The following is a 14,660-nucleotide window of genomic DNA, read 5'->3' on the forward strand; positions in this document are numbered from 1 at the left end:
CTAAAATCTACACAGAATCAGTTGATGGAACACACACACACACACACACACACACACACACACACACTACACTAATAAACTGCAAATAAACAATATCAATCTCACACAATGGAAAAATGCAATAATCGATTACATCATAATAATCTGAGTGAAAAAGCCTAAAATATCACGCGCACACTTTTTTTTTTTTTAATAAAAATATGGCTTATTTGAAAATATAATTCAATTGATATAATTTCAAAATAATATAGTTAACAATATTAGCATACAGTGTCCTTCGATATTTCTCATATGTAAGATAAATGATAAAAACAAAAGAGGAGATTTTGAATTTCTCTCGAGACCCCGTTTATAAATAAGTGACCCCGAGTTTGGGAACCGCTGTTCTAATGCACATATTCGGGCAATGCTTATTTTTGCTGTATGGAAAATGATCATATCGAGACACCACCATACTGTATCATATAAAATCGTTAAATCCCGCTATGCTATATTTATTAGTCATTCAAAAACTTTACTATATTAATTGATTGATGATGAGTTATACCATGTGGTAACATGAATTTCAGTCATATTTGTTATATGTTGCACTTCACCTGTGCACCTCTACCACACATTGAATTTCATTAGCTATGTTTCCATCCCTGTATTTTTATGTGAATTTTGTGATATCGCATAAAATACACAGGCTGGAAGAGCTGCAACAGCTAATCGAAAAAATCGATTTGTCAATGAATCTCATTATCGATTAGTTGGTCTGCATGCTGCACGGGGGGGGGGGGGGGGTTTACTCACTAATTTACCTCTGTTCCGAAAACACGCTTTGGAGAGTAACTATTTTATTTTATTTTATTTATTTATTTTAGTTTATATTATATATGAGTATTTATGCATTATTTTTTATGGATGCACAAAAAGCACAGAATTAAACTACAGTCCTAAATTAATAATATATATTCTGGTGTGTGTGTGTGTGTGTGTGTGTGTGTGTGTGTGTATTGGGTTCTTTTCTGTTTTGGACAAACAGTTGTGTAAAGTTTTAGTCTGAATTTATATTTGTAACACTGTTTGTGGATTTTATTTTAAATGAACGAAAAATGGTACTGAAACGTCGTCCCGCCCCCATCCGACTAATCGACAACATCTATCTATCTATCTATCTATATATATATATATATATATATATATATATATATATATCTATATCTATCTATCTATCTATCTATATATATATATAAATAAATAAATAAAAATAATCGGCCAACTAATCGATTATGAAAATAATCGTTATTTGCAGCCCTATATATAACCCAACAAGCTGTATACACATAAAAAGGTGCTGCACTTCCCTGTGTGATTTCAACAGGAACTGCTTGGGATGGCTAAAGGATCCAGTCTCTTGGTGCTCTCAAGTGCATTTTAAATGGGATTGAAGAGGACAGAGAGTGCAGAGGTCAGACTGCTGACCTTGATGCACAAATCAGGACTTCTAAATGGATGTTGGTGGGGATGATGAGGAAACAGAGGAAATGAAGCTTATTAAGATAGCACTTAAGATTATAGGGTCACATGAGCATATTCTTTCCTTACTTCATTTTATTGGGCTTCCTGATGTGTTATTTGTTATGTGAAATGAGAGCACTGTTGCAACAATATGATTTGAGAAAATCGTAAAAGGTCTTAAAAGCTGTACAAGAACGTGATTTATTTTCTCACATATTCACAGAGCTGCATGTTAAATCAAAAGACTGCACAGTGTAGTGTCGATGACCTGTCTAGCATCTTTTTATTGGTAATCTTTATCTCCCACACACGCGCGTGCGCACACGCACGCACGCACACACGCACGCACGCACACACACACACACACACGCACACACACACACACACACACACACACACACACACACGTACGTGCACACACACATATGCAACACACTGCATATGAGCATCACGCTTGCGCACACACTTGATGGAAACACACTGAGACCCAGTGGAGCAGTTTGTTTGTTTTGCTTTGATCCGCGAAAGTAAAAAGGAAGTGTATGTGTGATTGTTGGTCGGAAAAATCCACGGAGTCTGTGGTTGCCTGGACGACCATAATCACCGCTAAGTCAGAGAGAGAGAGAGAGAGAGAGAGAGAGAGAGAGAGAGAGAGAGAGAGAGAGATCAATGCTCTAAGACAACAAATGAAACAAGAGTGTAGCAGAGCAAATAAGCCAGGAGTGTGCATGTTCCCTGTAGTAAAGCTGTGCGTGCGCGTGTGTGTGTGTTTGTGTGTAATGTGCATGTCTGAGCCACCTCACAGCTCAGTACACATCAAGAGATTGGCTGAAGTGCTGGCTCTCTTTCACTGATGGATGAAATGAAGAAAGGAAAGACAACAGGACAGAAGGATCTCCTGCATGTCTCTGTCCACCTGCTGATCGTTTTCTTCTTGTTTCTGTTCGGTGGACAATCAGCAAGTTGTTTTTAGCTTTCATGCTAACACTTCTGGCCTTTGAACTTCTATTCAAGAGGAATAGAAAAAAAGGCTTAAAGAAGCAGCTTCAGAGGAACCCGAGATAAGAAAGGAGGAGGTTTCAAAGTAGGACCTTGTGCTTGGTTTTCCTGTCCTTCTAAGGTGAACTCGTGGCTGTAGTCTGTTTGTGAGGCAAATTTGGAAGACTCTGTGTCTCTCTCTCTCTCTCTCTCTCTCTCTCTCTCTCTCTCTCTCTCTCTCTCTCTCTCCCTCTTTCTCGCGCACACACACACACACACACACACTTTCTCCAGCTCTTCTGCCTGAGCTCCCTCGAGGTCAACGTGACAGTTTCTTCATCTTTCTTTTCGTCCCATGGATGTTCCAACAGACACAGGTGGACTGAAAAAAGGAGGGAAAGAAAACGTGCGCGCAGAAAAGCACAGCCGTGTCGTGTAGTAGGAGGAGTGAGGAGTAACATAGTAAGGGTGTACATTGCTGTTCCCTCCTGGAGAAGGAGGCTGAACCATTAGAACAGGAGGGGAGGAGGCTGGGTGAGAGTGACACATCGCATCCCACAGGTGGAGGCAGGTCTGAGGAAGAAGAGAGAACAAGAGAGAGAGCGAGAGAAGGGGAAAGGAGGAGGAAAAGAAGGAGAAAGGAGTGTGAGCAGTCCAGAATCGAGAGTGTGAGAGAGCCAGCTGACCCACAATGAGCCACTGCAGGAAGAGGTGCAAGCGGCAGATGACCAAAGTGGCCCGCTTCTTTTACAGGTTCCTCACAGGGACCCTGACCCAAGGTAGGAGGCCAGCACTTTTTCTTTTTCTTACCCATAAGTCCCTGGGTAATGTGTTTTAAGATTTTTTTTTTCTTCCTAGTTTCTATCATCCTGAAAGAAACTTGCATAAACTGATATATTTATTTTTTTTAACCATGGAAGTGTAGTGACTTGAGTGTGGTTCCCACTGCAAAAAGTGTATAAGGGTCAGTTCAGTTCTGTTTTTTATTCTTCTTTTTTTAATACTTCAATGCATATTAGTGCCTTGAAACTTCTATGCCTGCCATGCTCAAAATGGGATTATAATCCCATATCATTATAATCTCACATCATGTCTTGACCATAGTGTCAGGCAGCAATGCATAAATGACCTTGATGAATAATCCAAGCTGTAGTGCTGACAAAGTGGAAAATAATACTGACATGTTTCTAAAAAATATTTTTTTAAAAAGCTAACTGGGTCTTGCATCTTGAAAAGCAAATGTTAAAATAAGCAAAACGAAGTATTAACCCAGTGAGAATCGGTAAATACACTGTAAGTTTACCCTCTTGTCAGTTGCCATGGATACGGCTCTGGCGCTGGCTCTGCCCTGGCCTTCCGAGAGAAAAAAGGACTCGCTGTGTACAAAAGAGTGATTTCATTAGCATGGCTCAGTCATGATTCTTCACACTAGCTTCATCCAGAGCAGACTGCGTTGTGTGTGTGTGTGTGTTCAGCTCAGGTGTTGAGTGTTGAAGGAAAAAAACACAGAAAGTGGTTGTGCACATGCTCATGACTTGGATACATATGACTTTCTGCAGTGTTAGCTGAAGGGAGTGGATCGTGTTCCTGTAGTTCCGAGGAGGGCTAGACTAAACTAATACATGTCTGACCTTTGTCCTGATCTTTTATATATATATCTATATATATTTTATAGGGCTTAGTGGTTAGCATGTTTGCCTCATTCTGCGGTTTCCTCCCCCAGTCCAAAGACACGCAGTGTAGGCTGATTGGCATTTCCAAATTGTCCATAGTGTGTGTGAATGTGTGTGTGATTGTGCCCTGTGATGGTTTGGCACCCTGTCCAGGGTGTCCCCTGCCTTCTGCTCCGAGTTCCCTGGGATAGGCTCCAGGTTCCTCTGTGACCCTGTGTAGGATAAGCATACAGAAGTGCAGAAAATGGAGATGCAGTACTGTGTGTGTGTGTGTGTGTGTGTGTGTATATATATATATATATATATATATATATATATATATATATATATATATATATATATATATGTATATATATATATATATATGTATATATATAGATTTATATATATAAATATATACACATACACACACACACACACACAGTACTGCATCTCCATTTTCTGCACTTCTGTATGCTTATCCTATATATATATATATATATATATATATATATATATATATATATGCGCGTGTGTGTACATATGTATACAGTACAGTGTGTATGTGTGTGTATGTATGTATGTACATGAGCGAGAGAGTGACATCATATTACAGATACAGCAGCAGCATGTTGCTACCAGCATTCACACATAATTTTAATACACTTTGGATTAATTTATAAATATTGCCTCAGTTTAATACAGTTTCATCATTAAACACTCATAATTCCTGAAGATGAAGTAAATAAGAATGCAAGGAATATTAAGCATACAGGGAATAATAAGTAAGCAGGGAAGAATAAGTATACAGGTAATAAGCAAATGGGGAATAATAAGCATACAGGGATTAATAAGAATGCAGGGAATAATAAGTATACAAGGAATTATAAGAATGCAGGGAATAATAAGCATACAGGGAATAATGAATATACAGGGAATATAGTTTCTGCAGCTTTAAGATTTGATCACAGATGTGTTCTAATGCTAATGATTTCCCCAAGGTGTTATTGTTTATTATTCAATTATTCATCTTCAAGCATATTATTTAATGAGTACAATGAAACTAATTGGAAAGGAATGTAGTTATGACAGTGAGGAATGGAAGTCTGTCCGGTCCTGGTAATTTAAAAGGCAAAATTATCTGGATTCAGTTCAGTCAACTCCTGAAAAACGTTTTAATATGAATGAAGTGAGCATCAGGTAAATGTAGCGTGTGACTGGTGTCACTGTGTCAGTGAAGTATTGAGATGTTGACTCCTCTGTGATTATTATAGAAAACTGTCAGACAGGCTGGCGGAGCCGGGTACTTTTGCATGTTTGGTGACAGAGAATTGCTCCTCACAATATAACCCACTGTGCAAGAGAAGGAGGGTAAGCTTTTAGAAGGAGTGTGCACTTTGAGATGAAGCATTAGCTGTCAGGAGCTTTTCCAAAGTCGAAGGATTTGACTGAAGTTACATCGTGTAGAATATACAACATATAATGCTTTACATTTCAAGTGTTCACTAACAAGCATGGACTTATGCATTTGTCAACATGAATTTATTATTATTTTTTTTAAATAATTGTAGTTTTATTTAAATGGAAATTAGAAACTGCATTAGCTAATATTGTTTTCAGTCATTTGCTAATGTTTTCTATAATCATGATTCAAGTAAGGAACAAAACTGAATGACGGTTGGTTATTTTCCAATACGAGCATGTTTTCTTCCTCTTATACCACTACATTTAAAAAAAAAATAATGATCGACACACCATACATTTAATGTTCATACATGTCACATCTATTCTTCCTCTGGAAGTTAAGAAGTCAAAAAATCTATTTAAAAAAGTGCAGAAAGTGCAAAGTCCTCTGTTTGGAAGACGTACTGACTGTTACAACGTGCTGACACTGGAGACTCCTTCCATAAATCAACAAAAGTCTCCTTAGAGAGAACTTCATCATATCAACAATTATATATTTCTTTGATAAATAGAAGCACATTGTTTTAAACACTTTCACTCTGCCTTTGTTTGTTATTAAGATTTTATTCTGATTATTTGCTATAAAACAAGGTTTCGGTGGCCATGGACGATTTTTAAACTAACCCAATTTTTTTAAACTAACCCGGAAAACCTTGCCAACCCTTTCTGTAACTGTCCTGCCCGCTGCTACTCCAGCATAATTCCTTCCCCAATGGATCTCTATTAGGTCCCATTTTTGACAACAGTAATAACTCTGTGGAGCTAAATGGGGCACTGAGCATGCTGCCCCACGAGTTCCCAACATCTAGGTTGGTAACCCAATCAAAGGATCTGTCAGATTGCAACATTTTTTATTTTTAATAGGTAACAACTAGAGATGCACCAATACCAGTACTCAGGTGTCGGCCCGATACTGTGCTCATGTATTCGTACTCGTACTTGTAAAACTACCCCGATAGAACCGCACTGATACCACTTCATGACAGCGTGACATAGACTAACCTCTCGTCAGTTGAGCAGGCAGTCAGAAGAGGAGCAATGCCAGCAATTTGGAGATATTTTAAGATAAGTGATGATGATAAAAGTAGAGCAGAGTGCAAACTATGCTCTGCTAAACTGTCAAGAGGAGGGGTAAAAATAGCTCATTTAACACAAGCAATTCGATTAAACATCTAAAGAGCAAACATAACGCCGAGTGCAAAGAGTTTGCTAATGCTAGCAGCGGGAAACAGCAACAACCAACTTTGCAGCAAACGCTGGAGGTGCGAGAAAAAATGTCCAGAGACAACCCATGGGCAGTGAAAATAACAGAAGCTCTTACCCAGTTCATTGCTCTTGATGACTAACCGTTGTCAGTTGTAGATAATATATAATTTCATCGTCTTCTTGGTGTACTTGAGCCGAAGTATGAGATTCCCATCCCATTACAGATACCGCATTACCAAAGCTGCATGACTTGGTGAAAAAGCACATCAGGAACCTGTTGCAGGACATTTCGGCCTTCAGCTTCACCACTGGTATTTGGACTAGCAGTGTCAGCCCAATGTCTCTTATAAGTTTAACAGCACAATGGATTGATGAGGATTTTACTCCCCAGAGAGTCGTTTTACAAACAACACAGTTTAGGGGTTCGCACACTGGCCAAGCCATAGCAGGTGTGTTTGATGACGTTTCAGACATGGGGCATTCCGAAAAGTGTGAAGTACTCATATCGGTACTTGGTTTCGGCAAGTACCCAAATGTAAGTACTTGTGCTTGGTCTGAAAAAAGTGGTATCGGTGCAGCCCTAGTAACAAACAACAACATGCTAATACATACCTGTATATAAGTTTGAATGTGAATGATGCAGTGATACATTACTAAGACTGTGAATTATTAGACACATGGGAAAATACCACAGTATATATTAGTAATATTTCAGAAATTCTACTGTTATATTAGTTTTCATCTTAAATTATAAGGTATATTAATTAAACTCAAAATTTGTTCAGACATTGTGAATCAATTTTGATTGTGCTTACATTTTAATCAACTACAGGAGTTTTTCAGATTTTTTCATTATAAGTGGTCACAGTAACATGTCTTAACATCACAGTTAAGGGGTGTATTTTTGCCCCGTGAGCCTCCAGGGCTGAGAGTTTTCTCAATATGACTGTTAGTTAGCCTTTTGTTTTATCAGATATTACAACTGGACATAAAGCTTATTGTCAGATGATGTGTGTTTTATGAGTTTCATATGATGAGCAATTTTTACTGCACTTTGACAGCTTCATCACAACATATGAAATACTCTTCTAATCATACAGCTAGCAGGTCCCTCAACTCAGCGTAGTTGTCCAGCTGCACTTTTGTGGAGATAGGAAGAGATGCAAGTCATTGTCTAGCCCAATTTACCTTCAGTCATTAAATATCATCTGTTTTGTGTTTTATTGGATCACATTTCGTTTGTGTTGGTTTAACATTAAAATTCATAACGACTCTTGTTGTAAAACAGGATGGATTGAGACATTAAATGATTGTGGATTATCTAAAGACATAAAGCTTCCTGATGTCCTGCTAACCAGTAACATTAGCGCTCATTCACTGTTAGCCACTTTAGCATTATTGGGCTTTAAGCAGCCATATACAAAAGGTTTTTAGCAAGCCCTATGATGTTGCAATAAAATATTATTGTTTATTATTCATGCTTGGGTTCCTTTTCTTGGCAAAGCAACTCATTTGTGTCTCTTTACCAGCAGACATTAGCATTAATGTTGTTATTGGGAGACTTACAACATTTAATTTGCCCTGGTGCCATTGCTAAGCACTAACCTCGTAGCAATTTGGGGCACCAAAGTGTTATCTTGAAAAGTCATGCCTGTAAGCGTTTGATTTAATAACAGTCTGCCATATTGTGTGTAATTTTTATATGCATTAGTTTTGAAACCTGGTTTGCCATAAGTCATTTTTTTAGCACTTTTCCCAATTTTCTCTAAGATTTTTAGGTCCCTAAATTATATCCAAACTAGCCTGGAGCTTTTAATCATATGAAGCCATACACAGACCTTTAGGCACGTTAAAAAGGGACATATAGGACAGCATACAACATGCTGAACTGCAGGGTGTCCCAAAAATATCTATACATAGGGGAAATAAATACTTTTTAGCAAAATGTCTATTAGTTTATATTGTATATATTTATTTCAGATAGCCTTTAAGAATGCCTTTGAGAAGGAAAAAAGGACGTATTGAAATATTTCTAATGGCTGGATTGGGAAGGTGTCACAAGGTTGCAGTGGACTTTAACAGGAAACATCATAAGCACATTACGCAAGACACTGTCAACAAACTTATTAACAAATTTAAAAAGACTGAAGTGGATGTCCATGAACATGAAATGATGAAGGCACAACCGACGTCGTGCTGGCAAACATAGTCTCCTATACTGTATATGGCGGCTTTTGGGACACCCTGAATAACAGCAGTATTTGTACAGAACATAACAGACGACATCATATTATATGATTTGATTAACATTTATCAAATTATATATATATATATTATATTTGAATATCATGGATAATAAAAGTCGCAATACGCAATAAGCAGTTGAAATGTGAACTAAACAGAATCTTGATTTGAATCTAAATTCTGTATAGAAAAGATAATATGCTACAAACGCAATGCAACACATTTCATCGATATACACTTACGCCATACATGCCCAAACTACAGTAATGTGTGTAAAACAAATGCTTGAGGAAGGAGTGCGTGTGAATTAGCCTTTAGGTTACTTCAGGCCCACTGCTCTGCTGCACTATATCCAAATGAAGTGTACTGGTGTAACCACAATGTGAAAACACATCCAGAGTCATGAGTCAGCCCTAATGATTTTAAACACATATACACTTACTATCTGTCATTATTGGGAGCGCATGTACACCTGTACATTCATGTAATTATCCAATCATGTGGCAGATGAAAGTATACAGATACAGGTCAAGAGCTTGGGTTAATGTTTACATCAAGCAACAAAATTGGGAAAGGTGTGATCTCCGTGACTTTGAACCTAATGCCAGATGGACTGGTTTGAGTATTTCAGAAAGTAATGAACTACTGATGATTAGATTTTCAATCACAACAGTGTGCAGAGTTTACAGAGAATGGTGTGCAGCAGTTCCACAGAAATGCCTTAGTGATGGGAGAGGTCAGAGGAGAATGGCCAGACTGTGTGTGTGTGTGTGTGTGTGTGTGTGTATATATATATATATATATATATATATATATATATATATATGTATGTATATATATATATATATATATATATATATATATATATATATATATATATATATATATATATATATACATACATATATATATATATATATATATATATATATATATATGTATGTATATATATATATATATATATATATATATATATATATATATATATATATATATGTATATGTGTGTGTGTGTGTATATATATAATGGTTCGAGATGATGGGTTAACCACTCTTTATACAGTATCTCACAAAAGTGAGTACACCCCTCACATTTTTGTAAATATTTGATTATATCTTTTCATGTGACAACACTGAAGAAATGACACTTTGCTACAATGTAAAGTAGAGAGTGTACAGCTTGTGTAACAGTGTAAATTTGCTGTCCCCTCAAAATAACTCAACACATAGCCATTAATGTCTAAACTACTGGCAACAAAAGTGAGTACACCCCTAAGTAAAAATGTCCAAATTGGGCCCAGTTAGCCATTTTCCTTCCCCAGTGTTATGTGACTTGTTGGTGTTACAAGGTCTCAGGTGTGAGTGGAGAGGAGGTGTGTTAAATTTGGTGTCATCGCTCTCACACTCCCTCATACTGGTCACTGGTCAACATGGCACCTCATGCTAAAGAACTCTCTGAGGCTCTGAAAAAAATAATTGTTGATCTACATAAAGATGGCCTAGGCTATAAGAAGATTGCCAAGACCCTGACACTGAGCTGCAGCACGGTGGCCAACACCATACAACGGTTTAACAGGACAGGTTCCACTCAGAACAGGCCTCGCCATGGTCGACCAAAGAAGTTGAGTGCACGTGCTCAGCGTCATATCCAGAGGTTGTCTTTGGGAAATAGACATATAGGTGCTGCCAGTATTGCTGCAGAGGTTGAAGGGGGGGGTCGGGGTCAGCCTGTCAGTGCTCCGACCATACTCCGCACACTGCATCAAATTAGTCTGCATGGCTGTCGTCCCAGAAGGAAGCCTCTTCTAAAGATGATGCACAAGAAAGCCCGCAAACAGTTTGCTAAAGACAAGCAGACTAAGGACATGGATTACTGGAACCATGTCCTGTGGTCTGATGAGACCAAGATAAACGGTAGATGGTGATAGATGGTGTCAAGCGTGTGTGGCGGCAATCAGGTGAGGAGTACAAAGACAAGTGTGTCTTGCCTACAGTCAAGCATGGTAGTGGGAGTGTCATGGTCTGGGGCTGCATGAGTGCTGCCAGCACTGGGGAGCTACATTTCACTGAGGGAACCATGAATGCCAACATGTACTGTGACATACTGAAGCAGAGTATGATCCCCTCCCTTCGGAGACTGGGCCGCAGAGCAGTATTCCAGCATGATAACGACCTCAAACACACCTCCAAGACGACCACTGCCTTGCTAAAGAAGCTGAGGGTGAAGGTGATGGACTAAACTGTACTGAGAATCTGTGAGGCATCCTCAAACGGAAGGTGGAGGAGCACAAGGTCTCTAACATCCATCAGCTCCGTGATGTCATTATGGAGGAGTGGAAGAGGACTCCAGTGGCAACCTATGAAGCTCTGGTGAACTCCATGCCCAAGAGGATTAAGGCAGTGCTGGAAAATATTGGTGGCCACACAAAATATTGACACTTTGGGCCCAATTTGGACATTTTCACTTAGGGGTGTACTCACTTTTGTTGCCAGCGGTTTAGACATTATTGGCTATGTGTTGAGTTATTTTGAGGGGACAGTAAATTTACACTGTTACACAAGCTGTACACTCACTACTTTACATTGTAGCAAAGTGTCATTTCTTCAGTGTTGTCACATGAAAAGATATAATCAAATATTTACAAAAATGTGAGGGGTGTACTCACTTTTGTGAGATACTGTAACTGTGGTGAGCAGTAAAGCATCTCAGAATGCATAACACATTCACTACATTTACGTGGACAGCAGTAATCTAATTATTGACCTTATTCTGAATAAGATAATATTGTGATTAAGTTGTTTACATGAGTAGATTTTAGAATACTCCTTTCATGTTCCTGTTTTAAATGTTATAGAACATAGTTTGATTAACGGCACACGTCATTACATCACCGCGCCTCGCCGTCCGACGTCCCTCCAGAATTTCACTTATTAACACACAGTTGGTCTTCGTTATGGTCCCGTATACAGTTTTGGGTGTTTCATTTTTAATTTTACGAAAGCTTCAAGTGCAGTTAATTATTTGTCATGCTGTACATACAAATAGACGACTGCTTGAAAGCCGTGGGCTGTGTCCCAAACCGCGTACTTACCGTCTATATAGTAACTGAAATATGTGTATTTTGCCTACTATATAGTAGGTAAGTACACGGTTCCGGACGCAGCCGTGCTCTCTTGTTTGCCATCAAACGGTTGAGCACTTCCATGTGTGTACGTGTCCTGTCGCAAAATGCAGTGAAAACTCCCACACGATGTTAATAGTGTGATTAAGGTGTTTACATGTCTGTAACGCAATAATGCAACTAAAACAGGAATACTCCACACATCTTAATTCAATTTGTGTTTACTTCGAGTATGACTTTAGTCAGATTAAGGTCACCAATAATCGCTGTTTACAATCTAGTTTCTTAATCAGAGTATCGTCTTAATTGAGTTAATATTGGATTATTGTTGTCCATGTAAACGTACTGACTGTCGAAGATTGAACTAGATTGAACTACAACAGCAGAAGACCACATCAGGTCCCACTCCTGTCAGCCAAGAACAGGGATCTGAGGCTGCAGTGGACACCTGCTCATTTAAACTGGACTGCCTGGTCTTTTTGCAGTCTATAGCTGCTTAGTTTTGGTGGAGCTATGCCCACTGTAGCTTCAGATTCCTATTTTTTGCTGAGAGTAGGAGAACACTATACATACAGAATTTTCAGAAGGGCCACTGCGGACATCATTGTGTAAAGGGACAGGTGCTCGAGCACCCACAGCGACAACCCCCATCCCCCCACCCCTCCACTCCTCTGCATGTGTGCTACAAAATGATTAGGTGATTATAATAAAGCAATGCCAGATCAGTTCTTATTAATATATACAAGCTGTCCATGGTGCAGGGTGAAAGAAGAGGGAAAATAAACAGGCTATCTGTGGTGATAATCAGTGCTGTCAATAAAAACAATAATTAAGACCAAGCTCCTGACAGGAACGACTTTAGAGGGGGCCTTGGTGGATGCGTGTGTGCAAATCAGTGTGCATGTTTCTGCCATTACAATGATTACTGAAATGATGTACACCACTGGAGACAGGTTAATTAGCACACCCCGAGCTTGAGCTTTCCTCCAGCAAGGTTTTGCAGTTAGGGTTCATTTAGTTTCCTTTTCTCACTATTATTTTGCTGTGGGGTTTCAGCACTATGTATCCATGCCTTAGGCAATTTGTTTGTTTTTTAGCTGAAGGAGTTGCTCTAATTCTTTTTCCTGTAGAGATTTGCTTGTTAAGTTAAGGAAGAAAAAAACAACATTATTTTATCTAAGGCTTGTGTTCGTTGGGCTACATGATACATGCATATAAGCAAGTCATGATGACTGATGTAAACATCCATAAACATTCATAAAGGCATCAGTTTCATACATTTTGATGTCATGTTGACATAAGACTGATGTGCTTTGGATTTTTATTGGCATATGATTGTCTTGACATTTTTCCATGTTTCTAAGTTGCTGATTTGGAAGTGATTATCTTGTTGAATGGTCTTATCTATGGCCAAATCTGAACTTTCTGGCAGAGGCAACCATGTTTTGGGCTGAAATATACTTTGCAGAATTCATGATGCTATCAGTCTTTACAAGCTGAACCCCCTGCCACAAAACAGCCCCAAAGCATCACTAATCCACCACCATATTATACAGTAGGGTATCAGGTTTTTTTTTTCTTGGATACAGTCTTCTTTTGTCACCAGACATGCTAAGCAAAAAGTTTGATTTGGACAGTGCCTAATGTAGTTCCAATAACTTGTTGGAGTTCAGGAGCTGCGTTTTGTCTGGTTCTCTCAGGAAGGGCCTTTTTCTTGTGAAGCTTTGCTCAACAGTTGATTTCAAAACTTGACACCCACAAGGATCTAAACTGCAATCCTTAGGCGGTTTTCACTCTGGGTACGTTTACTGCAGTCCTAATCCGAGTGTGACGGTTCCCGGCATAGTTCCAGTTCAACCGAACTTGGACCACCTCTTACATGTAGTCTCGGGTTCAATATCACGGTGCACATGACAGCTTTCACATTACCAATTTTTCATGCATACCCTGCTCTGCTTCAGACTAAACAGACAGTGTGAAATCCCCCGTAATCTGTTAAACTTTTCCCACCTACTTCATCACCCTCTTCAGCTCTTCACTGTGGGGCAACAGTGTGATCATAGGTCCAGTTCCTGACAAATTTGCAATTGTTTCTGGCATCGTCTCTAATTTATGTTTTAATGTATTATGTATTTTGTGTGTTAATTTCCTTTCTTAAGCAAGTCACCAACCGTTGATGTATTTTGTGTTTAAAGTTTTTTCCCATGATAATGGGTGACAAAAGGATTTTGTGTGTGCAACCTCATATTTATACCCCAGGGACCCACTCTGACATCAAATTGACGAACTTCTGATGAAATTTTGATGAATCAAATTGATGATGTTTTTATGGCAGCCAATGCCTGTTGCAGTAAGCCTTAATATAGGCTATATAGGTTTATGTGGGTTTATCTCAGGATTATAGAGTAGGGGTCATGTAGCTGCCATGAAGAAATGTGTTACAAAAAATGATAACTAATTCCAAACTATTAATCCAATCATGTTAAAAAGGT

The 14,660-nt window shown here is 38.7% G+C and overlaps 1 protein-coding gene across 2 annotated transcripts in view; it reads left to right on the top strand.

Annotated features, from left to right (window-relative positions):
* LOC108260876 (Kv channel-interacting protein 2) overlaps positions 1 to 14,660 on the top strand; it is a 249,109-nt gene that overhangs the window by 132,272 nt on the left and 102,177 nt on the right. The window contains exon 1 of one of the 2 annotated variants that reach the window (XM_017461537.3): positions 1,276 to 3,260. The exons of the other annotated variant lie outside the window; for it this stretch is intronic. Coding sequence (XP_017317026.1) covers positions 3,173 to 3,260 — 88 coding nt within the window. The 5' untranslated portion in view covers positions 1,276 to 3,172. Of the gene's footprint in view, positions 1 to 1,275; positions 3,261 to 14,660 lie in introns of those variants that run through there. 2 annotated transcript variants of the gene reach the window in all.

The sequence above is a fragment of the Ictalurus punctatus genome, chromosome 29 (assembly GCF_001660625.3).
Source record: "Ictalurus punctatus breed USDA103 chromosome 29, Coco_2.0, whole genome shotgun sequence".
NCBI lineage: Eukaryota > Metazoa > Chordata > Actinopteri > Siluriformes > Ictaluridae > Ictalurus > Ictalurus punctatus.